The sequence below is a fragment of the Phodopus roborovskii genome, unplaced genomic scaffold (assembly GCF_943737965.1).
Source record: "Phodopus roborovskii unplaced genomic scaffold, PHOROB, whole genome shotgun sequence".
NCBI classification, from domain to species: Eukaryota; Metazoa; Chordata; class Mammalia; order Rodentia; family Cricetidae; genus Phodopus; species Phodopus roborovskii.
Window position 1 is genome coordinate 17,412,763 of NW_026126416.1, and position 16,381 is coordinate 17,429,143.

General features: G+C 37.9%; 1 protein-coding gene across 1 annotated transcript; it reads left to right on the forward strand.

Annotated features, from left to right (window-relative positions):
• The first annotated feature begins 6,358 nt into the window (after positions 1–6,358).
• On the forward strand, positions 6,359–15,094 carry Mkks (MKKS centrosomal shuttling protein). The gene is made up of 4 exons (XM_051183291.1): positions 6,359–7,543; positions 10,075–10,250; positions 11,590–11,700; positions 14,144–15,094. The coding sequence occupies exons 1-4, from the start codon at positions 6,559–6,561 to the stop codon at positions 14,582–14,584; spliced, it is 1,713 nt and encodes a 570-aa protein (XP_051039248.1). The 5' UTR covers positions 6,359–6,558; the 3' UTR covers positions 14,585–15,094.
• Positions 15,095–16,381: the final 1,287 nt, after the last annotated feature.

Consider the following 16,381-nt stretch of genomic DNA (forward strand, 5'->3'; position numbering starts at 1 on the left):
ATCTGTTAGCTGAGGATGTAACAGTTGCAGAAAATCTGACAAAAGTCTTACTAGGAAATTGAAGATAAAATTTCTTCCTGCAGAAGTAAAAAGAGGGTTGTTGGCATCATAGATAGAAATGAAATAAATTTTAAAAATACTTGTGGTCTGAAGTATGTATTTCATTGTTTTTTTTTTTTTGTGTGTGTGTGTCCTTTAGTTACAGTTACGCATAAACTAGAACTAAAGTTAATGCCACTAATCTAAACTGAATGATACAGACCCCTGTGCTCTGATTTAGGGCAAGTAGCATAAGACCATTGTCAACCACTAGAACCCATGACAGGCTCAGAACACTCTGAAGAGCTCATCTTCATTATATTCTGGAAATTCTAGGCCACTCTATGTCAGTTTTTCGTTTTTGTTTTGTTTTGTTTTTGAGACAAGGCTTCTCTATGTATTCTTGATTGTCCTAGAACATATTTTGTAGACCAGGCTGACCTCAAACTCAGAGCGATCCATCTGCCTCTGCCTCTAGACCTGGCTCAGACAGGAGCTCATTATATATTTATTTAAATTAGAAGCAATCTTACATATCAATCCCAGTTCCCTCTCCCTCCCATGCCCCCCACCAACCCTCTCATCCTACTCCATCCACTCCCCAGGGAGGGTGAGACTGTTCATGGGGGATTATCAAAGTCTGTCATATCATTTGGAACAGGGCCTAGGTCCTCCCTCATGTGTTTAGGCTGAGAGAGTATCCCAAAGTCTATTGGTGCACCAGGGATACATGCTAGTTCCACTGCCAGAGGCCCCATAGACTGCCCAGCACTTCTAACTGACACCCACTTTCAGGGGGCCTGGTTCAGTCCTGTGTTGTTTCTCTAGCTGTCAGACTGGGGTCCATGCAGAGGCTCATTCTTAACTTTTGAGAAATGGCTTCATAGTCACCTTTTTTAAATGTGTGCATTGTAGTTTGTATGTCTGTACTGCATGTGTGTCGATGCCATGCTGGATTCCCATTATTGGAGTTACAAGTGGTTGTAAGGAGGTCTGTATAGATGCTGGGAATTAAATCCAGATCTTCTACAAGAGCAACAAGTACTCCTAACCACTGAGCCATCTCTCACCCTTAAGTGTACTTTATTGAAGTGCAGTATACTTTATTTGAGACCATTTATGTTTTGAATCTGTTTTAATTTTTATTTTTTCCTTTAAATGTCATCTTTTCTTAGGTTTCCTGATGTCAGCAGACTATGAGCTTCCAGAACCTCTGGAGAGAATACAAAGTTCTGATTGTTATGGTGCCTTTAATTGGGTTCATACATTTAGGCTGGCACAAAATCAAAAGCAGCCCTGTCTTCCAAATTCCTAAGGACGATACCACTGAACCAGATAGCCTGGCACTTGCAAGTCAACCAAAGAGCCAACCCTAGAAGAAGTAGCAGGCTTTCAGTTTTCAGGTAAGTTTCATTAAATCTGGTCAATCATTTGTTACTTTCCAGTAATGGGAACTTAACTTTATAGTGCTCTGGCAAGAAAAAAACCGAAATTGAAATATTGTTTTTATTAAGGTATACCCAAAAAAAAAACTCATTATTTTTTAGGACAAAAATAGGTTAAGTTTATAGTTTCAAAATAATTTTCTATGAATAGAAAATCACTGAATTTAAGAGGATATGATTATATAGCACAGGCCTATAATCCTCCATCCATAATTCCAAAATATGAAAAGTTTTAAAAAGCAAAGCATTTGTCAAACTCCTTTAGCAGCAAAACTTGATTTTAACTAACATGAGACATTTGGAAGTATTTCTTCCACTTAATCCTAACCTTTAGCTTCTCTGCAGAAATGCCTTTGGTAATAAGTGCTGTGTTGTGGTATGCATTAACTTATCATGTCAGCACATTTTTTTTCCTAATGTCTTTTCTCATCTTGAGTTGAGAAATGTGCAGTAAATGGCATAAGGTCAGTGGTTTTAGGAGAACCTCAAGGCAGTTTTACTCATTTAAAAAGAACTGATGTCCTAGCTTGCTATAAAACTGATCATTGTGTGGTTGTGGTGACACATGCTTTTAGTACCAGTACTGAAGAGGCAGAGACAGGTGGATCTCTGTGAATTCGAGGCCAGCCTGGTCTAAAAAGCAAGTTCCAGGACAACCAGGACTGTTTAAAAAAAAAGGGGGGGGGTGGGGGAGCTGATCATTGTCACTTATAATCTCAGCACTCTGGATTGTAAGGCAGGCAGGAGGATCAGGGATTGGGGGCAACATAGCTGCATAGTGAGACCCTTCAATAACAACAAAAATTTATTTTAAATCAAGATTTTATTTTTAAATGTTCATGAGGAGAAAAATAAAGAGCATGGTATAAAAAGTTGGGTGACAAAATATTTGAAACTTGACAACTTAAAATAATAGCCTTGGGGATAGCCTTATTTAAAAGGACTGGGTGGGAGAGGAGATGCACCTGCAAAAAACAGAAGGTGACAGAACCCCTGGAACTGTAGTTACAGGTGACTTTGGGGCATCAATATGAGTGCTAGGAACTGAACTTGGGGCCTCTGAAAGGAGCAGCAAATACCCTTGACAATTCCAATGCAGAAAGACTTTTCTTGAGTAGCAAAAGGAAGTTAGATTTATTAGATACCTGATATTTATAGATAAGTTCTTTAAGACTGCTGTAAGGCCATTAAATTGTAGAATGTGTAGAACTTTAGTTTTTGTCAGATGTGTTTAGAGGCCGTGTATAGTCAGACTTCAAGACAAAAAAATTTTTTTTCCTTGTGAAGAATTTTATCTGATTATTCTTTATCATTAAAAAAACAAAAAACAAAAAAAATCAAAAAACAGGAGTCAGATATCAGAGAAGCAGCAGAGCAGCCACCAGTAACCTCCAGTCTCTTCCATTCCTCTATCAAAAACAGAGCTGAGATCCTCTCTCGGCCCCACCTTACTACATCCTGTCTCCTGTCTGTCCCCAGTCCTCTAAAAACTCTGGTTAATTTTGTTCTGCTAGTGGCTAGCTCCTCTCTCTGATTCCAAGCAAACCTGTCAGAATATGATCAAAATATCACATAACTTCCTTGCTCAAAAATGAAATAATAAAGCTGAGAAAAGAATGTATTTCCTAAAATATTAGGTGATCATAGTTTAGATGCGAGTGAGCAATAGATAATTTTAGAGGGCATGGTTTGGTGACCCACACCTGTAATCCCAGGATTTACGAGACTAAAGCAAGAGGATTGCAAGGTTAAAACCATCCTGTACTATGTAGTAATACAACTTTGTCTCCATAGAAATAAGAGAAACGAAACCAAACTGAAGCCAGGGCTTCCAGATAAGCAAAGCTTTAGATAAGTGGAAGCTAAAGCCAAGGTCAGAGTACATTAAACACTAACTCTAAATAAGCAAAGCTTGTGACAGAAAGTGCTATGTCTGTCTGCTGATACTTTTTTATTTTGTAGAAAATTCCAGACATGAGAAAACAAAGGGCAGAAACTGATCCTCCAAGTACACATTAACACCAGTATTATGAGTCTGTCTTGGTTTAGGGGCAGTGCTAAGGGTTGAAACCAGGGCTTTGCATATGTTAAAAGTGCCTTTACTAGTGAGCTAGGCACACTTTTCCTTGTCCTTTTAATTTAAAGTAAATCCCTCATGCAACCTTTCTGTGTATATTTTTTATTATTAATAGTAAATATACTACTACAATGGGACTACAATTTGTACTAATCACACTGAGAAAACTAACAAGAACTCTTCACTATGACTTCATAACCAGGCCCTGATCATAGTCCTTAATTTGTCTTTAAAATCAACAACAAAATGGGTTTCTTAGAGTCTAGATCCAGACAAGCACACATTTGGTAAACGATAACCTGTTTCTACAGGATTACATTTCCCCTTCTTACCTACTTTGTTAGAAATCTCCCACATTGTGAATTTAGCTGATTGCATCCATTTCTGTAAACTAGGAGTTAGAACAAAAGCCTATTTTCATTTTCTGTTGATGCTTTATTTTGAACAATGCTTGTAGATAGGAATGTGGTTCATATCTTAGGAAATTCCATTGCTGAGATCAGTTTGGCCTATACCACCACAGGAAGACATGGTTTACCTTGGTAAGTACCATGGAATAACGAATAAGATTAGTACTATTTTAAAATATTTTTATTCATTCATTCGTTCTTTCGGTGATGTACCATAGCACACATGCAGAGGTTAGAAGACAATTTGGGAATCAGCTTCTCTTCCATCATTTGGATGCTGGATTCAACGCAGGTCATCGGTTTGGTGGCTAGTGCTTCATCCATTGAGCCACCTTGCTGACCCAAGATTAGTAATACTAATGCTGAATTCTGTCCAAGTGGTTAGCACATTCCTGAAAATAATAATTTAATAGTTAAACCTTCATCTTTATGACACCAGACCTCAACAAATAAAATCCATAACCTGAATTTCTTATTCATGATTATGATTATTAAGGCATCAGAATTTCATGTCTCAAGGTATGCACTTTACTCCCCTATACACTACTACATTTGTGCTTCTGCACTTGTATATATAACATTATGCGGTACTTAGAATTTACACTTGGATTGCAAATCATGACCTCCTTTTCTCTCTGTCATTGAGTGTATTCTTCAGGTCTTTTTTACTTATTGTCATTGACCAACATTTTGGAAAGCTGGTACACACCTTTAATCCCAGAACTTGCAAAGCACTGGAAGGCAGATCTCTGTGAATTCAACACTAGCCTGATCTACAAGAGCTAGTTCTAGAACAGGCTCCAAAGCTAAACAGAGAAACCGTGTCTCTACAAACCTCACAGCTATCTTGTTGTCATGTATTTACAAACAGGATTGGTTTGAAATGACGTCCTGTTAAAGCACAATTTCAAAGGAAAACAAAACAGTTAAAAATAAAAATTACATCACATAAAGAAATAAATTTTTTTTAGGTCCTGAGAGAACAAGGCCTTAGTTTTTTGTTGTTGTTGTTTTTTTGTTTGTTTGTTTTTGTTTTGTTTTTGTTTTTGTTTTTTTCTAGTGGAAAATAATTTTTTTCATACAATATATTAATCAGTTTCCCCTCCCTCATCTCCTCCCAGATCTTCCTTACCTCACCTCCCCACCTTTCCAACTCAAGGCTTTCTTTCTCTCAAGCAAAAAGAAAAAAGAATAAAACAAGCAAACAGTGTATAAGAAATACACATGCAAAGACATGCACAACCAAAACCCATACAAACACAAAATCAGAAGCCATAATGTACAAGCAAAGGTCAAATATGGCTTAAAAAAGGCACTATGAGACAAAAATGAATGAATGAATGAATGAATGAATGAATGAATGAATGAATGAATGAATGAAATTGCAGTAATACCAATGAGTTCTTTTTGTGTTGGCCATCTGCTGGCCATGGAACCTACTCTTCTGTGTGGTTTGTTACTCTATGAAACTTTAGGAGAAACTCTGTTTTTCTTTGAGTGCAATTGTCACTTGGAAATAGCTTCTGAGTTAGGAATGGGAGTTTATGTCTACTTCCCCATCTTAGCACTGGAACTCCATTTGTTTCAGACCTGTGGGTGTTCCCACAATTGCTATGAGTTTATATGTGTGCCAGTCCTGCTGTGTCTGTAGACACTCTTTCCTTGGAGTCATCCGTCACCTCTGGCTCTTCCAGTCTTTCTGTCTCCTCTTCCACATGGTTCCCTGAGTCCTGAGGTGGGGAGGGTTAGTTAATGAAGATTCCCCATTTAGGACCAAGTGTTCTCATTCTCTGCACATTGTTCAGTTGTGGGTTTCTACTAGTTCTCATTTACTGCAGGAAGAAGCCTCTCTGATGGCTGAGCAAGATACTTAATTATGAGAATAGCAGAATGTCATTAGGAGCTCAATGGTGTTTACCTTTCTCCTCTGGAATTGTACATGAATACTAGTCAGTAAGGGTGAAAAAAGGAAGAAAAACCTTAGTTTTATAATGAGCCATTCCTTTTCTAGAGGCAAGAGTATTAAATCCATTGGTTTCCCTTTCTCACTTCCAGTATGTTTGTGACATTTAAAATTATTTTTCTAAAAATGGAGCAGACTATTAAAATTATTGCACTTGCCTATAAAATACATTGGAATTATTCTTCTAAATTTTTTTATTATTATTATTTCTTATAGAAAGAAGCACCTTTGAATCTGAACTTGATAATAAAAGAAGAAATGAAAAGCGCCAGTTGGTTTAGAAAGAACTGGCTTCTTGTAGCTGGGGTGACTTTTATAGGTGTCCATCTTGGAACATACTTTATACAGAGAGCTGCAAAAGAGTCTGTGAGATCTCAGTCCAGGGACAAACAGAAGAATATTGAAGAATGAAGCAAAATAAATACTTGGAATTATTAATGTCATTAAATTAATATATGTTGGTTATTTTCTGAAAACCATTTGATTTTGTAGCTGGTAATGCTGAATGTGCAGACTTTCGTTAAGAATAGTTTTTTAATGTTAAAACATGTGACAGTATAATAAATGGGACAAAAAAAAGGTGAACAAAATAAAGCTGTCTGTACAAGGTCCATCTGAAGCAGGATGTCTCGTTTCGAAGCTAAGAAGCCATCATTGTGTAAAACTGAACCATTGACAAGTGAGAGTGTGAGGTCCACACTTTCTGCCTTGAAAAGAATCCTAGCCTCATGCTATGGCCCTTCAGGGAGGCTGAAGCAGCTGCATAATGGCTTAGGGGGTTGTGTGTGTACAACCTCACAGTCCTCAGCTTTGCTTCGAAACCTCTCAGTCACCCATCCAATTCTAAAGGTCCTAACAGCGTCTGTGCAGAATCATGTGTCCTGCTTCAGCGACTGTGGCTTATTTACAGCCATTCTGTGTTGTAACCTGGTTGAAAATATTCAGAGAATAGGCTTGACACCCACAAAGGTTATTAAGTTAAATAAATACCTCTTGGGTCTGTGCACTAGTTATCTCAAGTCTGAAGCCTGTAGTTGTCGAATCCCAGTTGACTTCAGTAGTACACATATCTTCCTAGGCTTGGTCCACAGTATCTTAACCAGCAAGCCTGCCTGTATGCTCAACAGAAGGGAAGCAGATCACATCAGTGCTTTGATTTTGAAAGCTTTTTTGCTTACAATTCCAGAAAGCACCAAAGACCGAGTCATTTTAGGGAAGCTTATAATTGTTCCCTTAAAGGGCCAAAGAGTTACAGATTCTACTGTATTACCTGGACTGATGATTGAAATGTCAGAAGTTCAACTAAGGATATTATCACCAACCCAAAAGTCAAGTGCCCTCAAGGTGGCGCTCTTCTGTGTGTCTTTATCCGGAGATTTTTCTAATGTTGGAGAAGGAACAGTGGTGGTCCCTTACCAAGTGTCTCTTGAGAATGCAGTTCTAGAGCAATTGCTTAATCTGGGAAGGCAGCTAGTTGGTGACCAGGTAGATCTTGTCCTGTGCCAAAAAGTCATGCACCCATCTTTGAAACAGTTCCTCAGTGAGCATCACGTCATTGCCATCGACAGAGTTGGAGTTTCTCTGATGGAACCCCTGAGCAAAGTGACAGGTAAAACATTCTATTGGCTTTTGTACCTTAAAGCTAACATATCACCCTCCCTTTTTGAGCAGAGAAGTTTGGGTTGTGTCACTGTTAATACCTTGAAAATATTTAGATACCACAAACCTTACAGCATTTGACTCATTTCTGACAGCAAAAGTTTTTCGTGGAAAAGATCCCTTTGCCCAGTTACTTGAAACAGAATGGCAGTGGCCATTTTCCATGGACTTTACAACCCCAAGTATAGCCTGTTGTGATCTAATACTTAGTATTTTACAGGCAGTTAAAAAGTCTAACATAAGGTCCTTAATATTAAACCCAGTTTTAAAATTTACAAAGCTTTTAAATCCTATTATATTCATTTTTATCATACTTCCAAGAAACATATATATATATATATATATATATATATATATATATATATATATCATTCACGAAGTATACTTCTAGGTGGGTTCTTAAGAACCAAGGGCACCCTTTACAGTTAGACTTTCTAACAGACCTGGCTCTCAGACCTTTAAACTCATTTGGTGAATTGATAGGTAAAGTAACAATCACAGCTCAACAGACTAAATACGCTTGCCTAGGACAAGAGTAAGTTGAAGAGTCCCTTGTGTGAGCCACTTCTTAAATCAGTGTCCCTGTAACTGGACTGACAAACTATCAGAAATTATCAGTTACATCCATATTGTTTGCTCTTTGTTTAACAAAGACCAACTATGTTGTTGGGCTGGTCCCAAAGTGCTGATGCTATGGAGCCACATTAGCCTCACAATAGTTAGAACTACATGCTACCTGCCTTGTGATTCACAACTCATTGGACTATTCTTAAAGTTCACTACTTAAAAACTGCATGTATGCCAAATGTTTAATACTGTCAGCCACATGACCATCAAAATGAAAGTTACTAGGAACATGGAAATAATTATTTGGAAGTCATTTTTGGTATTGTAGGACAGATCTAAATTGTTTACTGATTTGCATTTGGTCTGGCTGGTATTTTGGATTTGGTAAGTTAAAATGTTGTAAACAGGCACTGGTTTTCTGCACTAGTCAGATTTATTATTTAGCTCAGATACCTAGAACACACTGACTCTAATTATTAGAGTTTTCTGGTCTCTAGACCTAATTCCCAGCACTTGGGTTGAAAAGGCAGGAGGATCAAGAGCCTCACCTACATAGCAAGTTTGACAGTCTGAACTACATGAAATATCTTTTAAAAAAAGAAAACAAAAACAAAAAACAGTGGCCTACAGAAAAAGTGAATTGCTACAAGTCATAGCTTTGTTATAGCTTTGATATTCAAATGTTAAGTGTTATCGCTTATCAAAGTTGGTGTAGATTTCTATATAATGAATACATTTAGAGATGCAATATTCAAATCACCTTTATTTGTATTTTAAAGTGTGACTTATGTAACTTCCCTTATGATAGGAGGATAAACAATTAGGAATGGTATACTGAAATAATTTTTTTTTTATTTTGGCACTTGCATACCTATGTACATTTTTTTAAAAGCTCCTAGGCAAAGCAAGAGAGAGAGAAAGAGAGAGTGGCTTATATAGAGTTACCAAAGAAATAAATGAATTTTTTCAGAAAGGGTTTTTCCACACTTTTTCAAAATTAATGAGGTCCTTAATATGGGGTTTTTGATCTGTAAGTAGACTTTCAGAGATCCTGGACTTCCTAAAAATATATACATTTTTTTTGTGTGTGCTTTTTCCTGAGAGTACAAACTAGCTTTTAACTGATGTTCAGATAGGTATGTAAGTTTGGTAATATAGCTCAGTATTAATCAAGTAGACTTGTATTATTTATTCCGCTGTGTGTGTGTGTGTGTGTGTGTGTGTGTGTGTGTGTGTGTGTGCGCGCGCGCGCGCGCGTGTGCGTGTATTGCTAGGTTTAAACCCAGAGTCATGCCCATGTTAGAAAGATGCTCTAGCACTGACCACTGTGCATGGCTTTATTCCCTGGGCAGGAATTCCTAGATGGTCTAAAGTTTAGAAGACAACCTAAGCACTAGCATTCATGCATGCAGCCCTCTGTTTCCTGACTGTGGGTATGATAAGAAAAGTTGCTTTGGGCTCATGCTGCAGTGACTTAACCGAGGACTGTGGTCCAGAATAACCCTTTTCCCCTTTGATTGAATATTTTGTTACAGCAATAGAAAGGTAGCTGTGACAAAGTTCATAAACCAAAAGAGCCTAAACAAGCAAACATAGCCATATGTACATTTGTTATTCCAGCATTCAAGAAGCTGAAGCAGGAGGAATACTCCCAAGTTCAAGACCAGCTTGATGTACATGTTTAATTCCTGGCCAGCCAGGACTAAAAGAAAGAAATACTATTATTTAAATAGCAGAACATAAATTTCAGAGATATAAGATGCATTTTATTTCTTTATCCTATATTTCATATTTTAAATGATAAGCTTTGTTGTGGGGGGGTTATACTAGTTAGGAATTTTGTTGCTATTTGTTCATTTTAAGGGCTCCATCTTTGCTGATACAGTTTATATTTTCTATACTTTACAAAAATAGGAGCAACACCTATTGGTTCCCTAAACACAATAGCTTCTACTACTTACGGAAGTATAAAAGATTTGTGCTCTGCAAGATTTGGCTCCAAACATTTTTTCCATCTTATTCCTAACGAGGCGACTGTCTGCAGCTTGCTTCTCTGCAGCAGGAATGACACTGCCTGGGAGGAGCTAAAGGTGGGTGAACTTCAGGGCCTATAGCAGGAATCCAGTCACACAGCAGGCATTGCAGGTTGAGGGTTGTGCTGTTTCTGTTCATCAGATTTTTCCATAATCTCCATAGTGCTATAATAAGTAAAAACAAAAGGGGACAGGAGTAGGGACTGGAGGTGTAGTTCAAGAATGGAACATGTGCTTGGTACATACAAGGTCCGAGCCTAACACCAAAGGAGGAAAGAGGAGAGGCAAAGGCTCAAGTAAGCTAATTTAATTGGCTGTTATAATAAACGGGATATATTATATCATTTATCATTTCTGCCTTTTATAAGAAACTTAAAGGTTCTTGATGTAAAGTTTTTCTGAGAAATTACTTGAATTGCCTACAGTATCCCACCTTTTGACATAATACCACATTGCCATATACAAATGTGTTGCTGCGCTCATAGCTCTTCTGGGAGCCATGTGGCCCATATACCACAGATTGAACATGCCTGGACTGTTGTGTACTGTTGCTAATGTGTATGAATAATTCACTCAATGAATTTCCCAATCACCCACCTTTCAGTAGAGTTCATTGTTTTCTGAAAGTTTTATATAAGGGTACTGACAATATATAGAATTGATTGCTGGTTTAGGGATTCATATATGCATAAAGATTCATCCTTAGTAAATCAGAGATTTGCATGGCTTTTACTTACTATTGCTTGGTGCTATCATTTCTAAACCAACTTTATGGCATTTGTACATCTTTAGACTTTGATTTTAATGGGAGGACCAGCAAAACTCATCACAGATGCTTTTTAAGCCATATGCTTGTGAGCAAAGGAGATATGAAAGAAAATATTAATCTAATTCCATGAAAACAGACTTGTGGCATATATGTCTCTCTTCATTTTCAAGTCTTTATTGGAAATATTTATCAATCACATTGCTACTTTGATAAAAATAGATTTTGTTCTCTAAGAATTAAAATCTGGCCTTTTGTACTACTGAGATATCTGAGTGGACAAAGGCACTGAATACCAGGCCTAATGACCTGAGTGTGATTCCCAGGTTTCATGTGGTGTTGTGGAAGAAGAGAACTGACTCCCACCCATTGTCCTCTACCCTTTCCCCTGTGCCACAACACATGTGCACACTGATGACCCCCCCCCCTGCATACACACAAAGATCAGACTCCCAGAAGTTGCCCTCTGACATCTACTCATGTGTCCTGGCATGCACCTCCCCCTGCCACACACACAGAAAATTAAAAATTAAAAACATGGTTCTGAGTTCACAATTTAAGTTACTGTGAGAGCATGGTGCAGTTAACGTACCAGAGTGAGATCCTGATTCTAATGTGTTTCTTCCTTAGCTCACGTGTCAAACAGCAATGCATGTCTTGCAGTTAACAATCAAGGAACCATGGATTTTATTGGGTGGTGGCTGTACAGAAACACATTTGGCTGCTTATATCAGACACAAGGTAAGTTAAACATTCTCCTCACATTACTTAAATTTTCAGCAGTTTCTGTTTTGTGAGACAATGGCCAAATCAAAATACCCAAAAACTTCTGGTACTTAATTTTTCAAATCTCAGATAATGTGGTGGGAAATATTTCAGGAAAGTAATAGTTATAAATACAAGGTGCTAAATTGATTGTATTGATTATTATGAATCTACTCTAGCAAATGGTCATGTTCTTTGAGTGTTATCCATATGTAATGCACACTGAAGCTGTTGTTCTGTTATTGGGGATTCTGAAATTCAGCAGCACCTGATGTTCTAATTGTAATTTTAAAAAGTAGTGCAAGAGAAAGGCACCATGTGACAGAATTTGGGTGGAGGGGTTTTGATTAGGGGAGGGGGAGTGGAAAAAGAGGGGAGGGGCGAGACCAGCCACTGGAGACAGGAACAGCAGAAGAGAAAGGGGGAGGAGAGACGGAGAGACGGGCAGAGAAGCAGAGAGAGAAAGAGAAAGATGGGAGGTGGGAAGGGCCTTTTTAAAAGGGCATACAGTGAATGTACACAGATGGTGCTCTTAGTGAATGCAGCTGAGGGCATATCCTGTCAGATGCCCAAGGACAGGGCACTACAGATACCCAAATACTAACACTAATGCTCACAGCAGAAAGCTGTGGTTTGAAAAAAGTATAACTTTCCAGAAAAATGAATAATGCTTTTCCCAAGAAGAGCCAACTTCATTCATTAATGCATCCCAAGGATCAGATTTCACATTTACTATTTACTTTCTGTGTACATGCACACTTGGCATGTGTGCATTAATATATGTGCGTGTTCAACATGCCATGGAGCCTATATTTGAAGGTCAGAGAACAACTTCCATGTGTGGATTCCAAGGATGGAATTTATTGTCAGGCTTAGTGACAAGACCTTTTACCCACTGATCCATCTTTCCAGACTGCCATCACAATTTTTAACTGGATACCTGCCTGGTACGGGCTAATTCTACTATCTAGAACTTCTTGTTAGTCTCCATTTGCTGAAAGTTCTTAGATAAGTGTGTTATAGGTCTGAGTAGTTATTTCATAAATCCTAACCTACCTTGTTTGAAAGTGGATACAAAAAAATAAGCATGTTCTCCACATATTCCAAGTTGACATGTTCCTGAGAGGCCCTACAGAGTTTCCAGGGGGTAACTGGGATGAGAGAGACAATATACATTTTTAACAGGCACGATCCTATCACATTTCCCAGATCACTTCAAATGCAATTGAAGATAAAGCCAATTCCTGAAAAGTTATCAAAGTATACTTTATGAAAAATAAAATGCTAGCCAACCAATGGATAATATTGTAATCTACAAGCAGGATTAAATGAATAGAGAAAAAAAAATGTTTTGGAGAAAAGAGGTATCTTAAGTAGATTTTTGAAGAAACAGTACAGTATTGAACAATGGGAGAAATGTATAATATAGATTATGTCATTTGGCTTTTAAGCCCAGTTTCAAATGAAAATAGGAACTGTTTACAGAGTGGGGATATGTGTTCTTCAATTATCATTCAGTTATTAGCTTGCTTATTTACCAAGTCTATTTTAAGACATTTCCATGGATCTTGGGAGATTATTCAAGGTAAAGTGTTTGCTAGGAAACTTGAGTCCTACCACCATCTAAAAATTCTAGCACTGGGAGGAGGAGACAAGAGAATCCCTGATGCCCACTGTCCACCAGCCAGCATAAGCATTCAGTGGGAAGCCTTGTCTCAAAACTGTAAAGTGGGAAACAAGATACAAAAGTATCTGACCTTGACCTTTGGCCTCCGTGTATGAATACTGTTCTTGTTCTCTCTGTCTCTGTCAGTTTCTCCCTTCCTCCTTCTCCCTCTTCTCTCTCCTTTCTCCACTTTGCCTCCATAGTAATTTAGGAAGTTGGAACTAAAAGGAGGTTTAAAGTCTAAATACTTTTTGATTAAAGAGAAGAATCTTCGTTTTTCAAACATTGAAGTGAAAATTACACATATTCATAAATGATCTCTTAGTTATAATTTTGCAATATAATTTTAAACTGATCTTAAGCATTTAGCTGATAAGTACTTTATTTGGGATGTTAGTCTTCAGCAATTTTGCCCTATATGCATGTGGGTTTTTTTGTTGTTTTGTTTTCTTTGTTAATCCTATAATCTGGTCATTGTCCTTTATATATTTAAGGAGGTACCACCAGTCAGCCATTTAGAATAAGCTGATGAAAGGGTCTGTCCATTCACTCTGCTTACTTGACTGGGAATATACATTGTTACTCTGGCCTACCAGGTTGACTCACCCAGGCCAATCAGCATTGTTGCTAAATCCTGAGGAAATGAAGATGAATATAACCTTATGAACAAGGTTTTGATCAAGTATTATGTTTTTCTGAAGCATTTTTATATTAGTTGATCTGCATGTTTTCACTAGTCTTATTCCTCTTTAGGTTCTTAATGAGGCAGAAGACATTGTCAGAGAGGATGGTTACTCTAAAGCAGAACTCCAGATCGCTACTGAAGCATTTTGCAGTGCTCTAGAGTCCGTTGCTGGCTCTTTGGAACATGATGGTGGTGAAGTCCTCATTGACATGAAGAATGGACACTTTTGGTCAGGTCCATCCGATTCTACTTCTGTTGTTAACTGGCCTGATATGCTGTCAAGATGTGGGTGCGGCTTGTACAATAGCCAGGAAGGACTCAGCTGGTCTTTCTTAAAATGCACATATCATCCTTTTGCACCTCAAACCTGCCTTGCACAGGCTGCTGTGGGCTCAGCCAGCAACCTGACTGTGGACTGTTTCACTGCCAAGCTTAGTGGCCTACAAGTGGCTGTAGAGACAGCCAATTTGATTTTAGATCTTTCGTATGTCATTGAAGATAAAAACTAACGTAAGAGATAGGCATATTTATGTTACGAAACAAAATAGTTCAGATGTCTAAGAAAAAAAATGGTTATCGTTCCCTCCCAAAGGCCTGTTCTGTATAGGTGGAGCAATGATTTATGAAAGTATAGACTTACCTACTTAAGGAAGACTGTGGATGTTAAATAGACATTAATAGAGTAATAATAATTCTTGATGCCTTTGCATCATCACCCCACATTTGGAGGTTATAAATACTAAAGATAGTGTGTCGTCTAAGAATATGCGAATTTCTCTTGTACTTTTTCCAAGTTGTTACAATGAGGAGTGACCCTGAACCTTTCCCACTGGCAAGATAAGAGTCTTTACTTTTCATGATAGCCATAGCTTTTCATAAAACTTGATACTTTCCTTGATGTAACATTGTTGCTCTCATTTTAAATACTATAAAAAATTGTTGGGATGTCTTAATAAACTCATTGTGTTCACTAAAGTTGTATATAATCTTTCCTGGAAAATACTGAAAATGTAGCTAAACATAAGTAACATGTTCTTGCAATCTCAACTACTAGGGAAGTTGAGGCAGGAGCATTGCTCAAGCCAAGCCAAGCCAAAGGTCTACCTAGGCAATAGTGAGACCCTTCTCAGAAGTAGAAGACTATGCTCCACTAATTCTTGAAGAAAATTATCCAAATTCAGATGGTAAAATACAGCATGAAAATTCTTGATGAAAACAATTTCAGAGAAGCTCATTCTGGCAGAAATAAATGACAAAAAATATAAATTTATCATAAGCACATTGTTGTGATTAAAAGTAAGACTGAGGAGCAAGAAATCTCAGAAGTTAAGTCCACTGGTTGCTCTTCCAGAGGACCTGGATTCAATTCCTAGCACTCACATTGGCAGCTCACAGCCTTCTATAACTCCAATTCCAGGGAATCTGATACCTCTTCCGACCTCTGCAGGCACATGGTGTACAGACATCCATGCAGGCAAACTTTACTCATTCGTGTAAAATAATTATAAAGTAAGATTGAGATCAGAGTATTGCCTTAGGAGGTACATTAGCAGACAAAGCAGGAACAGCTGATAGCTAGAGAGAGGAGAGACACAGAGAAGATAATGATGCAGAAGCAAAGGAATAGTGACAGTGACCTAGGGCTTTTGTTGGGCTCACAGGACATAGAGTATTGAACAAAGTGAGTCATTGTTGTTAACAGTTGAGTAATACTCCATTGTGTCATGTACCACATTTTCTTTATTAATTCTTTGGTTGAGGGATATCTAGTTTTTTTTCCAGTTCCTGGCTATTACAAAAAAAAAAGCTGCTATGAACATAGCTGAGCAAGTGTCCTTGTGATATGGTAAAATGTTCTTTAGGTATATGCCCAGGAGTGATATACCTGGATCTTGAGGTAGATTGATTTCTAATTTTCTGAGAAATTACCATATTTCCTAAGTTACTGTACAAGTGGTAGTTTGAATGTAATAGGCTCCCATAAGCCTGTGGGGAGTGGCACTATTAGGAAGTGAGACTTTGTTGAAGTAGGTGTGGCTTTGTTGGAGGAAGTGTGTCACTGTGGAGGTGGGCTTTGAGGTCTCATATATGCTCAAGCTATACCCAGTGTCTAAGTTTACTTCCTGATGCTTTTGAATCAAAGATATAGAATTCTCAACTTCTTCTAAAGCACTATATCTGGCTGCATGCTGCCATGTCCCACCATGATGATCATGGACTGTAAGCCACCCAGTTAAATGTTTTCCCTTATAAGAGTTTCCCTGATCATGGTGTTTCTTCACAGCAGCAGAAACCCTAACGAAGTT